The sequence below is a fragment of the Hordeum vulgare genome, chromosome 5H, assembly GCF_904849725.1.
Source record: "Hordeum vulgare subsp. vulgare chromosome 5H, MorexV3_pseudomolecules_assembly, whole genome shotgun sequence".
NCBI lineage: Eukaryota > Viridiplantae > Streptophyta > Magnoliopsida > Poales > Poaceae > Hordeum > Hordeum vulgare.
This window is the reverse complement of record NC_058522.1, coordinates 152,829,620-152,843,560: the sequence shown is the minus strand read 5'-3', so window position 1 is coordinate 152,843,560 and position 13,941 is coordinate 152,829,620. Positions and strand designations below refer to the sequence as shown.

The window sequence follows — 13,941 nt, the reverse complement described above, 5'->3', positions numbered from 1 at the left end:
AGGATGACATCACTCCTGAGGCTACTTGGATGCAGGCTCAGGGGTACCAGTGGTCTGGCAATGAGGCGGAAGAGGAGGAGCAGACCGACCAGGAGGGGACAGACGAGTCTGGTGATCCTGAAGACGAGGAGTAGTTACCTGTGGCATTAGGTGTGCCCCTTTTTGGTGTCTTGCGCCAAAGGGGGAGAGAGTCTAGGATTTGCTTTCATATTCGAACTTTGCATTGCTTTGCTTTATTTCGTATGGTTTGCTTCGAACTTGGTTTGCTTCTAGTTTGCTATCTTTTGTGAGACATGATCTTATGTGGGATTTATTTCCATCATATGTTGTGAGTCATATGCCCCGTATTTTCATATATCTCTATCTTTTAGTTCTCATATTATTCTCTGTGCAAATCCGGTATTGTCATCAATCCACCAAAAAGGGGGAGATTGTTGGGGCATAGTTTATGCCTAAGTAATTTTGGTGATTGATGACAGTACCGTACAGGACTAACCGTTTGTGTTAAGGTTTCAGATAGCACATGTCAACGGCACAAGATGACACGTCTCCTCTCTCATGGAACGGAAGCACGACGCTCTCTACGATTCTCTATTTGAGTCATAGGAAAGCCGTACTATTAAGAGGGGATCCGTAGTGGAAAGGTTTGGGTGGAATCTATCTTTACACACGCACACTCCACATTCTCCCTTTCCTTTATCGTTGGAGCGGCCCTCGCCTATTTGTTTTGAGCATATCTGCAAAATGGTCCCCAGCGGTAGTACCGCTAGTTCCAGCGGTAGTACCGCTGGACTGCTAGCGGTAGTACTGCTGCAGCCAGCGGTAGTACCGCTAGCTGGCGGTAGTACCGCCCCTGGTGAGCGGTAGTACCGCTCCAGGTGCCTTGTTCCACCTACCTAGCGGTAGTTCGTGCACGGACCTTTTTGCGAAGACTTTCTCGGCGGTAGTAGTGTTTGTGCACTACCAAGGGGCCAGCGGTAGTACCGCTGGTGTCAGCGGTAGTACCGCTGGAGGCCCAGCGGTAGTACCGCTGCATCCAGCGGTAGTACCGCTCCTGTTCAGCGGTAGTACCGCTGGAGCTCGGGCAGAGAGTGGGAAAACGTTCTGAATTTTCCCCCCACTATATAAAGGGTTCTTCTAGCTGAGGAACCCTATCTCTTACCTCTCTAAGCTCCATTGTTGCTCCACAAGCTCAAAAGCGCCCGATCTCTCTCCCTAGCCAATCAAACTTGTTGATTCTTTAGGGATTGGTTGAGAAGGCCTAGATCCACACTTCCACCAAGAGAAAAGTTGATTCCCCCACCAATCCCTTGCGGATCTTGTTACTCTTGGGTGTTTGAGCATCCTAGACGGTTGAGGTCACCTCGAAGCCATATTCCATTGTGGTGAAGCTTCGTGGTTTAGTTGGGAGCCTCCAAGCTTTGTGTGGAGTTGCCCCAACCTTGTTTGTAAAGGTTCGGTCGCCGCCTTCAAGGGCACCTATAGTGGAATCACGGTACCTTGCATCGTGCGAGGGCGTGAGGAGAATACGGTGGCTTTAGTGGCTTTTTGGGGAGCATTGTGCCTCCACACCGCTCCAACGGAGACGTACTTCCTGTCAAAGGGAAGGGACTTCGGTAACACATTCTCGTCTCCATCGGTTCCACTTGTGGTTATCTCTATCCTTTACTTTGTATTTGCTTATGCTTGTGACTATATCTTAGTAGTCTTAATAGCTCTCGTTGTTAGCTTCTATAGGGTTCACCTCATTGTCATATTATTTGTGAACCCGTATAGTGTTTACCTTAACTTGCTAAGATTAATTAAAAAGTAGTCGTTGTCTATTCACCCCCCCTCTAGCCAACCATATCGATCCTTTCAAATAGTCTTGGATTGCATGCTAGGTCCTCGGAGGAGTCTGTTCCCACGCCATACGTCAGAGGCCTGTGGAGTACTTCTCTTGGTAGTGGGCCGTCAGTCCAACCCATGGGTTAGATCAACTAGTCCGGGACCCCCTAGTCCACGACACCATAGGGGGGGGGGGTCGCAAGAGATCCATGAGTATTTGGATGATACAAATCTGACCTTAGAGATTTTAGGTATATACCGTGGAAATGAAAACTAGTGTAATTTTGATGGATCAAGCCTATAAGAAAGGTTGAAGAACAATTGTCTTGAAGAATTAATATGAATTGTTGCTGCATGAAGGGACTCATGCTGCTACGCGCATATCCTCTTTTCCCCCTTGTTAGCCGAGGACTCCAGTTTAATACCACATCTGAAGTTAAGATTAAAAAATGTATCCCATAGAAGCATGTTTGTATACGTATATAGCTTGTGCTGCCTCTAGCCTAATCAGTGAATCATGTCTATTTTTATTAAATTAGCTAAAATATCATATGCATTTTACTCCAATAAGCGTGTAAGTAAGTTTGAAAAGTCGGTAAATTAAAGCTAAAACAGAAAAATTCCAGGCTATTAAATAAGTCAACAATTTTTTAATGTAATAACCATAGGTCAGAAGATGCCACAATGGACGTCTTTTTCTTTCCCTCATGCAAATGTGGTTAGGCAGAGTTCTTATTCCGTCCGAGCTTCATAGACGAGTCCATGGATTCTGCTCTACTTTGTGTGCCACTCTGACGGATGACAGTGGAAGGGGAATCTCGGTGCTTTGGATCTGGCTAATAATTTAGTTAAAGCTTTTCAGTTCTTGCATGGGTGACGCTTGGATGGATGACAACGCTTCATCTTTGAGCTGGTCTTCCACATTTCGATTTTCCTCCAACTCGTTTGTCATGTAAGAGTCGATGGAACTTTGGCATAGATTCATGTCGTCTTCATGTAGCTTGGGCAAAGTTTCTCGTCGTGCGACACATCTGGTGTCAAACGCTTCAGATCAGTTTAAAAGTTCAACAACGACGGCTACAAGTTGATAATTATTAGACCACATGCATAAAGATTAATCGGTTGTCGTCGTTAAGATTCATCTGACTTATGTGTAGAAACGGGGACAAGGCTTATCCGGGACAACGATAGTGGGATTGTCAAGATATCTCGATGTAATTCTAATTACGTTTGGAGTGTTTTATTTATAATAGGGTCATATTTTTTATATTTAGAAAAACAATTCAGACTGCGAGTCGAACAACCTGTAGGAAACCAAATCCGTGTAACATTCAAGCAAAAACATGGTATACTTGGAAGACGTACCTAAATAATTAACTCGTTATTAGTACTCTATAAAAGAACAGTTTCCGCCTCGAAAGAAAGAAATAAAACAGTTCTCCTACAGATTTAAGTTAGGCCCACCGTTATTTACACGGCGACAACTCTTCCCTGCCTCTTTCCCTGAGCCAGGCACGCCTCGAAAACCCTAGCGTCGTCGTCGTCGGCGGCAGCCATGGCGTCGGCGGCGCCCAAGCACTGCTACTACGAGATCCTCGGACTCTCCCGAGACTGCTCCCCGACCGACATAAAGCTCGCGTTCCGGCGCCTCGCGCTCTCCCTCCACCCCGACAAACAGCCCCCGGGCTCCGACGTCGCCGCCGCCACCGCCGCCTTCCAGGAGCTGCAACACGCGCACTCCGTCCTCTCCGACCCCCAGGAGCGCGCCTACTACGACTCCCACCGCTCCCAGATCCTCTTCGCCGACCCCGTCTCCTCCCGTTCCGGCACCGCCTCCGCCTCACCCGTCCCCGACCTATTCTCCTTCTTCTCCACCTCCGCCTTTTTCGGCTTCTCCGACTCCGGCCGCGGATTCTACAAGGTCTACGGCGACGTATTCGACAAAGTATACGCCCAGGAGGTCGCCTATGCCCGGCGCATGGGCATCCCCACCGACACCATCCCCACGCCGCCGGTCATTGGTAACCTTGACTCCCCTTACACCCAGGTCACCGCTTTCTACTGCTACTGGCTTGGTTTCGGCTCGGTCATGGACTTCGGGTGGGCGGCCGAGTGGGACGCTGCCCGTGGGGAGAACCGCCGTGTTAGGAGGCTCATGGAGGAGGATAACAAGAAGGCAATGCGCAAGGCACGGCGTGAGTATAACGATGCTGTGAGAGGGTTGGCTGCCTTCTGTAAGAAGAGGGATAAGAGGGTGGTTGACATGGCACTGCGGAAGAAGGCAGACGAGGAGAAAAAGAAGAAGGAAGAGATGGAGAGGAAGAAGGCCGATGAGAAGAAGAAGAAGGAGCGGGCAATGGCGTATCAGGAGCCTGAGTGGGCGAGGGTGGACGAGGTTGAGTTAGCCTTTGAGGAAGAGGATGATGAGGAGATGAGGGAAAAGGCAAAGGAGGAGCTCTACTGTGTGGCCTGTAATAAGAAGTTCAAGTCGGAGAAGCAGTGGAAGAACCATGAGCAGTCAAGGAAGCATAAGGATAAGGTGGCTGATCTGAGGATGGCCTTTAAGGAGGAGGAGGAGGCTCTAAAGGAAGCCGAGGAGGAGGTGGGAGGTGAGTGGGAAGAAGTTGATGTGGGGTTCGACTTCAAGCCTGCTAACGAATCCGAGGAGAGTGATTGGTCAGATGCTGCAGAAGAGTTGGCTGAAGAGCTGGACGAGGGCTTGGAGGTGGTGGATGAAGACAATGGTAACACAGACTTCAGTAATGGGGAGCAGGAGGTTGGTTCATTTGATGAGACAAGTGTGTTGGAGGCGATGTTGTCAAGCCGTAAGAACAAGAAAAGTGGCTATGTGGTTCCTCAAGAGGAAGCTCCACATGTTGTTACAGAGGATGATAACAGTGAAGATAGAACTTCTGAAGTTAAGAGTGTCAAGAAGAAAGGACGCCGGAGGCGGGCATCAAAGAAGGGACAAGATGAAGGTAGTTATGCTGATAGTGGACATGGTATGAAGAATGATGTTCCGTATGAGGAATCTGAGCATGATAATGATGAAAATGATGCTGATGATAAGACGGAAGGTCCACCCTCTTCTAATGATGAGGGCACATCAGCAAGCGTTGGAGGCCAACAGAACGAAAAGACTGGCAATCCTAAAAAGAACAAAAAGAAAAAGAAAGCCGCAGAGAAGAAAACAACTGTTTCTGCTGACCTAAAGAGCACATCAAAGGGAAAGAAGCAAAAGGTAATTTTACAATTGTGCTCTTCTTCAATCCAGGACATCGTTCTTATTTTTGCCGTATACTTCCTAGCAATCTTATCCTGGTATCTGTGTTGTGGTTAAACCCTGTAATGTTGTTTTGATCTGATAGCCAAAACTATTTGACACTGTTTTAGACATATATGCAACTTCAAGTTGCTTGATGAACCGCCTATAACTGCTCAAACCTCGTCTAATTTCTAATGTTGAAGAACCATTTATTTTGAGTCCTTTGCGAGCAGATTACTATATGCTCCACTTGTGAGAACTATGTCACTAGAGAGCCATGTGCAAGAGGGTTGATTATACTAATAAGAACACAGTTTCCTATCAATTCCAGCGCCCTGTCGGGGAAGGTTGTTCGTACAAGTTAGTTCAATGGGCTTCTGGCAAGTTTGTGATGTTCTAATACATTTTTATATTTTCATCATAGTGTGGATTGCAGACATCCTATTGATATAGGAAGGTAAATAGGATGATAGCGTTCATGAGAACTGCGTATGGTGATTGAGCATGTGAATGCTGATGGGTTTTGAGTTAGGCAGGTAGGCAGATGGAGTTATTGTTTTATGTATAAGCGTGTTCTCTTTTTTTTCCGCCGGGAATATAAGTGTGTTCTTGTCTTTGATGGTTTCCGTACTATAAAAACTGAAGTCCCTGGACTTATGAGATTGAACTCATGAAACTAAATACCATTTAGTAATAGTAATTAAGGCCCTGTTTGATAGCAACTTAATTTCTAAATGTTTTGAGAATACTACAGTTTCTAAGATTATCATAGTTTTATTTACAATGAGCTGTTTGGTTGCCCCTAAAAACTGCGATTTTAATGCTACAGTATTGGGCAAACTGCAGTTTTTTCTCTGTATAAAAAAAAGAACCCCAGACTTCTTTTTTTAAAACTGAGCAGTTGAAAAGAACGGTGTTGCGAGGATCCAATGCAATGTGTCGAGCTTGGCCGCACAGTTCCAGTTCACGTGCAGCTCTATGACACGGTGAAGTTGCCGCCGGCTACGCCAATACGCCATGCTGCCGTGTGTACTCTTTGGAAACCTACCAGCTCTGCACGCAGCGTTCAGTGCAGGTCACTTTGTGCTAGCTTTTGCTCTTATGCATCCAGATGGCAACGGCTAGCTAGCTAGAAAACTGGCTGCTCGCTGTGTACATGGCCGTTCTTAGGCTAATACGTTGGGGCATGCAACTGCGCTGGTAAATGGACGTGTTCGCTAGCTAACGGCTAGCTAGCCAGCCTTTTTACGCTGTTGTGCCAAACAGTTTCTCAGTATCGCGAATACTCTGAAATATTGTGTTATATCAAGACCACAGTATTTGATGCCTACAGGATAAATTATGGGGAGTGCTACGCGTCCGCCGACTGACCTTTTTAAAAGATAAGTCGGATCGCGAACCGTCAGATCTGCCGCATCAAGCGGGAGAGCGCGCCTCCGCCATTGCAACATGGGTCTTGTTGCGAAATTATTTCAGCAATACGGGTCTTGTTACGGAATTTTTTTGGCAACACGTGTCTTGTTACAGAATTATTTCTGCAACACGGGTCTTGTTGTAGAATTATTTTCGCAACACAAGTCTTGTTGCAGTTTTTTTTGCAACAACTGTGTTGCTGCAAAAAAAATTGTAACTGACATTTTGTTGCAATTTTTTGCAACTGAGATATTGTTGTAGAACATGCACCCGTCGCAACAACGCATATGTTTCAAAAGCATAGCTAGAAGCACGTTCGACTAAGAATGGTATACGGGCTATCACTTGGACACGTGTCATGTGGGGAAGGTGGCGGACGCGGCCGTTGAAATCCGCCGGGTGGTGGTAAACATTTCCCATAAATTATTGTAGTTTTTTGATACTATTTTACAGTACTTTACTATCAAACACAGCTAACTAACTCTTCATCTTACACACACCCTCACTTATGGTGTATTTGTTGTTCTCCAAACTGAATATTTTGGCATGAAATCCAAGAGATGTGGATGTGATTTGCCACCCTAAAATTTTATTTTCACCCATGATCTTATTTCTGCTTTCGTACTTGGAAAAATAAAGCTGAGTACGATTAAGTATATGCCATAGGATGTTGGTTATTGCTGACATTGCTCAACATAATATACGAGTTAGTCAGTTCCATGTCAAGTGCCATATGATGGCATCAGCTTGATGTTAAGTTGGTCTTGATTGGCTGAAATAATTCCAGTTTTCTTTTATTCTTGTTATATGTTTGAAATTAGCTCGTCTGTTTTGCTCCCCTAATGAAATAGACAACATACACATTTTACATCCATGCACAGATGTGACATCTTAGAAAATAAAAATCTTTTGTATTCACTGTGGCTGTGGTTCATGTCTTCCAAGTACCAAGTTAATTGAAGTTCTACCTTTGTCCTAAGGCGAACTTCTTTAACTTTGACCAATCCTATAGTAAACATATCAAATCTTACAACACCAAATTTGTTTCATCATATACCAAATTCGTTTCATCATGATATATATTTCCACACTGTATGTATCTGATGTGGTATATTTTAGTAGTAGTATATTTTTCTATACACCTGGTCAAACTTAGACTTAGACAAAGCTAGAACTTCAGTTAATTTGGAATGGAGGAATACATCTTATGGTTCCAATATTTGTAAGGCGCTATGGCGAGGTTAGGCTACCCCTGCCTCACCTTTTACGCGCTTGCACCGCAAGGCTAGGCAACACCTTAGACACATATAAATATATTAAATATGGCAGCCAATTAGGACATTTAACAACCAGCATTAATGTAAATGCTCCACAAGTTGCATAACATGAGAATTACTACCAAATCATAAGCCTCAAATCATCTTGTGAGCTAATATATGACAGAACGGAGCCTTTGAGCTTTCAGCTTCATCCTCCTCGTCTATATATCGCTCCATAGCTTTAAACTTTATTGTGTTCTAATGAATTGCGCATCTCTTTACTAATCTCGACGGATGCCTCAGAACACTTATCCACATCACTGGAACTCCCAGAAAGGTGCCGCTTCAGCCTTCCCACTCCAGCATGCTATCTTGCCATACAATGTAATTTTTTCCTCTCTAAATCTGGCCAGAACCCATACTTCCAAGCTGGATCGTTGGATGTAGCTCTTCTCCTAGGATCATTTGATAGATCATAAGCATTACCAGCCACAGGATCCATCAGAGCAGGGACACCTGGCTACTGCAGCAACACTGAGTGAAGGCCCAATCAGCCGTTGAAGAAAGAGAGAAGAGCCTAATCACTAGAGCAACCAGATCAAGCATGGGGAAGGAGAGAAGCAGTGGTGGGGCTACTGCCTTGTGGGCGGAGAAGCAGATTTGGGTGGAAACTGATGTCAGGGAGAAGGAGAGGAGTCAAGCAGCTAAGCACATCTAGCTAATGCTGCTGGGAGAAACAAATCACTGGGAGGGGGATAGAAGAAAGTGCAGAGGAGGGTGGGGAAGTGAGATGAGGGTGGGAGCCATACCTTGCTTATCAGATGCGACGACGACACCACGAGGCCCATCGTTGAGAGCCTGGGCTGCCCAATTGTTGGCCTCCCCATCACATACCTGGGCATCCCGCTCACCATCAGGCGGCCGACCACAGCTCAGTTGCTCCCTCTCGTTGACAAGGTTGCAGGGAGCTTGCCCACATGGAAGGCCGGGCATGAATAAAGCGGGCCGCCTTGCCTTGGTGAAATCGGTGCTCGGTGCAATTCCGCTTCACCAGCTGCTCGTGTTGGCGCCGCCAAAGAAGATTCTCAAGATGCTTGAGAGGATCCAGCGAGGGTTCCTTTGGGCCGGCCGCGCCGAGGCTAAAGGTGGTCACTGTCACGTTAGTTCGCGTCGGGTTGCGCGCCCAAAATGCCTTGTTGGGCTTGGAGTGCACGACTTGGAGTGCACCGGCATGCGCTGAGGACTCGTTGGCTATGGTTCAACAAAATTGATGAAGGCCGTGCATGGGCTGGGCTCGACCTCCAGTTTTCTGTAGAGGAACACGCCTTTTTTTTCGCGAGCACCCATACGGTCATCGGGAACGGCGAGAGCACTAGATTCTAGGAGGACCGGTGGATTGATGGCCGTTCCGTCTACGAGATCGCGCCCCTGCTCCACGCTTGCATCCCCAAGCGACGGAGAAAGAGCAGGACGGTGGCTCAGGGCTTACAGGTCCACCTTTGGGCGTGCGACATCCACGATGTCCTGGGAGTCCACGAGATTGGGCAGTACTTGCTGCTTCGGCGTCTCCAGAGCGTGCCACTCTCCCTCGAGCCGGATAAACTGGTTTGGATGTGGAACGAGGCTGGCACATACACCGCTAGATCTGCCTACCACGCATCCTTCCATTGATCGATCGCCTCCGATGACTGGAAGCTCATCTGGAGGAGCTGGGCCCCGCCGAAAGTGAAATTCTTCCACTGGCTCGCCAGCTTAGATCGCTGCTGGACGGCGGATCGGCTCGCTCGACATGGAATGCAGCACCATGCGGCTTGCCCCTTGTGCGACCAGGTCTCGGAGACGCTGCACCACCTCCTGCTATCATGCCCCTTCTCGCGGCAGGTTTGGCATGAGCTCCTTGCTTGGGTGCGAGCAACCTGTAGACCGCCCGACAACGAAAGCTCCCTGCTCGACTGGTGGCACCATGCTAGGCAGGACACCCCTTAGCTGATGCGCAACAGACTTGCATCCGTGGCGCTCCTGACACCTTGTATGATTTGGGAGCATAGGAACGATTGCCTTTTCGATCGCGCGCAGCCGTCCGTCCACACTCTCGTGGGCAAGATCAAAGACGAGGCCAGGCTTTGGGCCACTGCTGGTGCCGAAGGGCTTAGGGTTGTGCTGCCAGCCTCATGGGATGTGCACTAGTGGCCATCAGATTTGTGTAACCACCTCCTAGGATGACTGTAATTTCAGAACTATCTCTCTTTTCAATGAAATGCAACGCAAAGGTCCATTGCGTTTTCCCGAAAAAAAAAAACCCAAAGGAGGGGCACAGATCGGAGCCGTGGAGGAAGGTGCCACCGCCAAAGGTCCAGAGAGGAGGAATCCCTCTCGTGTGGATGGACGATTAGTTCGATCCTCCCCCCGCCCCTCTCCTCGCACCTGTTCGCGCGCGAGCCACTCTTTTGTGCCTGGGAGCAGCCCATGGCGTACGATCTGGGACAAGGCGCTGCCCTGCGCGCCTAGGTGGACGATTCAGACGTCCTACTGTCTAATGTGGATGCCTTACGGAGCTGTCGAGCTCAATGCCCTTCCGTACCTTAGGGGCTCCTTAAAAACAATGTGTGGTACTATAGGGACATGCAGAATTCGTTCATCTAAACCATGTTTGGCCTACACACTTGGCATGTTGACTGTCGCTATCGAAACCATATTTGAGCTCTCATTCTCACTCGCGGTCCCTCCTTTCTATTCCCCACACACAAGTTCCTGGCAATGGACGATAGACTGCGCCTTAAAAACAGGTGAACCTTAAGCATAGCCAGCGCCCAGCGGTCACCCCCGGTGTGCGCTGGACTGCACCCTGGAACAGGTGAACCTTAAGCATAGCCAGCGCCCAGCGGTTACCCCCGGTATGCTCTGGCCTTGCTCTGAACGGGGATCCTTGCTGGGGTCGCAGCACTCTAACGGTATCCAAACCCCCAAGGCGCTGTACCACTAATGTTTCACGGTGGCCTGCTGAAGGAGGCGTTCTTCAGCAGCAGCGGCGGCCACGATGTGGGGCAGAAGCAGCGCCAGAAGCCATGGATCTCAGTGCTTACTTGTTTGACTCACTCGTCTTCCCGTGTGAACGTTGGCATGCTAGATGTTGTGTCTCTGCCCCCCTAGGACGAGGGGAGCTGTTGCTTGTGCTGCCGACAAAATGAGCTGATGTTTGTGGTTGAAAATCTCATGAAATTTCTCAAATTAGCGAACTTTAGATCACCTAAAAGCTCTTGATTGGATTAATAGCCATCAGGTAACACAGGTCAGGAGCAACTTGAATTGGGTTCACCTCTAGTCACCTGATTGTCTGCACAGTCTCGTGCGTTTCCGCCATGGAAAAGAAAAGAAAATCACGAGCTTCATGCTGTGCGTTACCATCAGGGTGCAGCACCAGCCTCCTGCAAGACCAAGACCTCATCAATGCCTTGCTCTGCCACAAGCTGTGCGGGAAGCCCCTTTGACGCTAGCTTGCCACCCGCAAATCACGAGGATTGCAGCATGGGTGCTATCCGAAAGCCGCTGAAAGGTAGCACCACCGCTGGCGCTGGGTGTCTGGATGTGGCAGTGGCTTTCAAGGTGCAGTCGCTCCGCTGGTGCTTTCGCCGCAAGCTCATGTCAGCGGAGAAGGAACGAGGGACTCCAAGTGAGAATGGGAGGGATACCAGAGGTGTGAATGTACTATTTGGCTATTCACATGGGGCACATGTTGACGTGGCAAGAGTCAAGACCCACGTGCTCAGGTCAAACGTGATTTTGGCAGTGGATTTCAAGGTGCAGTCGCTCCACTGGTGCTTTCGCCGCAAGCTCATGTCAGCGGAGAAGGAACGAGGGACTCCAAGTGAGAATGGGAGGGATACCAGAGGTGTGAATGTACTATTTGGCTATTCACATGGGGCACATGTTGACGTGGCAAGAGCCAACACGCCACGTGCTCAGGTCAAACGTGATTTTGGCAGCTTAGGACCTGTGATGAACAACTTACAAACTTTTGGGACCCTAATCTGCAGTTTTGAAGTTTTAGAACTAACTTGACACAACAAGAACAGTTTTAGGGCTTCTGGTGCATTTCACTCTTTAGAAAACACATAAATATCCGACTTAAATATTGCTAACCGTTACATGTGAAGCATTTGTAATATATAATCTGGATTTTCTTTCATGAGGATAATATGAAGCTTTTGTTTGCATCAAGTATGGATTAATCTATACTTTTCGTGACATGCCATTTTGAACAATAATTAACACTGCTTCATCGTACCAGGAGGTCGCGAAGGCATGCAATGATTGTGAAACATGTGGAGATACTTTTGAGTCAAGGTACCCTCACTGCCCTCTCTTTTATTTTGCTGGCATGCCCATTTGTTAACCTGAAATAACTTGATGTTTCAGGAGCAAGTTGTTTTCTCATTTGGAAGAAACAGGTCATGCTGTGATCAAGGCACGGCAGAAAAAGCGTTAAGGCGAGGAATAGTTAGATATTTTTATTCGCTCTCGCAGTTGATTGTAGCATGTCGATATCAGTACTATGCCATTCTTGTAACTTGTCTTGTTTTGGGCGCCTCCATGCACATGAAGGTTTTGACCTGAAATCAATTTCCCCTCCCGTTGTGTGTATGGAGGTGCTATCTTTGGTTAACACATTAACAAGCAGATTGAAAGCACCATATTTCCAATGTTGCTCCAGTACAAGGTAAGTTTTCATTGGAGTGTTCAGGCGGCCTCATGTCCAGGCCATCATCCTGTTTATGAAAAGGTCATCTGATCAATGGTGCACCAGGCTTCTTTCTCGTTTTTGCCAACTAAAGTGGACATGACGCACATGGTGCTAGTATGACAAGATGTGACAAACAAATCTCAGGGAGAGTAAGTTTCTCTAGTCGGGTTCAGGCTCAAGCTCACCTGGCTAGTGGAGTGCAGTGGATGTACAACATAGCCATCCAGGTTTAAATCTCCACGGGCATGAATTTGGTTCTTATTATTTCAAAAAAAATTCGCTGTTGGGGTTTCCTTACAATTTTCCTTAAAAGAAATTGTACCATGACACAAACTGAGTCCATGTTGCAAAACTTTCTACTACTATGTTCATTCATTCATGCACCTTAGGCAGACATTGGAAACGGTGCCCAGCTATTTTGGCAATGCAGACGTAGTTCTGAATTCTGATCCTCTGTATGTTGTCCCAAAAAGCAAATAATGTTGGTAGTTCAATAATAATGGAGCGATGTCAGAAAACTTGTCTCGAATAACGGATTGTTTCCAGTTCCGGATCAAATATTAGAATGCGGTCATGCCTCCAGCGTCCGAGCTCCCATCATCCAAGTATTTTCATTGCAATTCAAGCACATTTCGGCTAGCTCACAAGCCCGATCCATCATCACCCCTTAACAACTTGAATTTAACAACAAACTGGAGTCAAAAGTTCCAGCCCGAGCCTTCCTGCAACAAAAGAAAATGGTCGTGATAAGTGCCATATGTGTGCCACAAACACATGACAACTTCGAACATTTTTTATGACAAATTTAGTAATATGAGGATGGCAAGCTTCAATTTTTTTATTTGTTTTTCTTTGAAAAATGTTTTAAATCTATCGGCTGATCTCTCCATCTTGTAAACCGTCTCCTTTGCTCGACATGTGCCCGTGCCCACCACCCCGCACTCCCCACCTTATATTCTTTCTCTACAAGCCTTTCTCCTTCACGCGTTTTCCTCTTTCTCTTTCCTATTCGCCTCGCCAGCCATGAGGAGATGCCCGACAACGACCGCTATTCCCCCGCTGTTGCAAAATCAGTAGAGAAGTTTTACGTCGGCCACCGCTCCGCCGCTGTTGCAAAATCGAGAGAGGGGTTTGACGCCGGTTGATTGCATCATCTATGGCGTTGTGATGAAGCTTCACCGACCGCTGCAATGGAGCTTCACTGACGGCACCCGGAGCATCCCGTCGCCGTCGCAGCCGCATGCCCACGGCGGTGTTGCAGTGGAGCGGTCGGCGGCGACTCCACGTGCTGCAATGCAGCACTAGCGCGGCGACCCGAAGCTCAGTGTTGTAGCGATGCATCACCGGCGGTCGCGATGTAGCTTCACCGGCGACGCCCAGAGCTGCAATGCATCGCCCGGAGTTGCAATGAAGCTCCACCAGCGCTTCAATGGAGC

The 13,941-nt window shown here is 47.7% G+C and overlaps 1 protein-coding gene across 1 annotated transcript; it reads left to right on the top strand.

The window, feature by feature from the left end:
* The first annotated feature begins 3,307 nt into the window (after positions 1-3,307).
* Positions 3,308-12,477, top strand: LOC123399512 (DNAJ protein JJJ1 homolog). The gene is made up of 3 exons (XM_045093916.1): positions 3,308-5,068; positions 12,053-12,108; positions 12,181-12,477. The coding sequence occupies exons 1-3, from the start codon at positions 3,383-3,385 to the stop codon at positions 12,248-12,250; spliced, it is 1,812 nt and encodes a 603-aa protein (XP_044949851.1). The 5' UTR covers positions 3,308-3,382; the 3' UTR covers positions 12,251-12,477.
* The last annotated feature ends 1,464 nt before the right edge of the window (positions 12,478-13,941 follow it).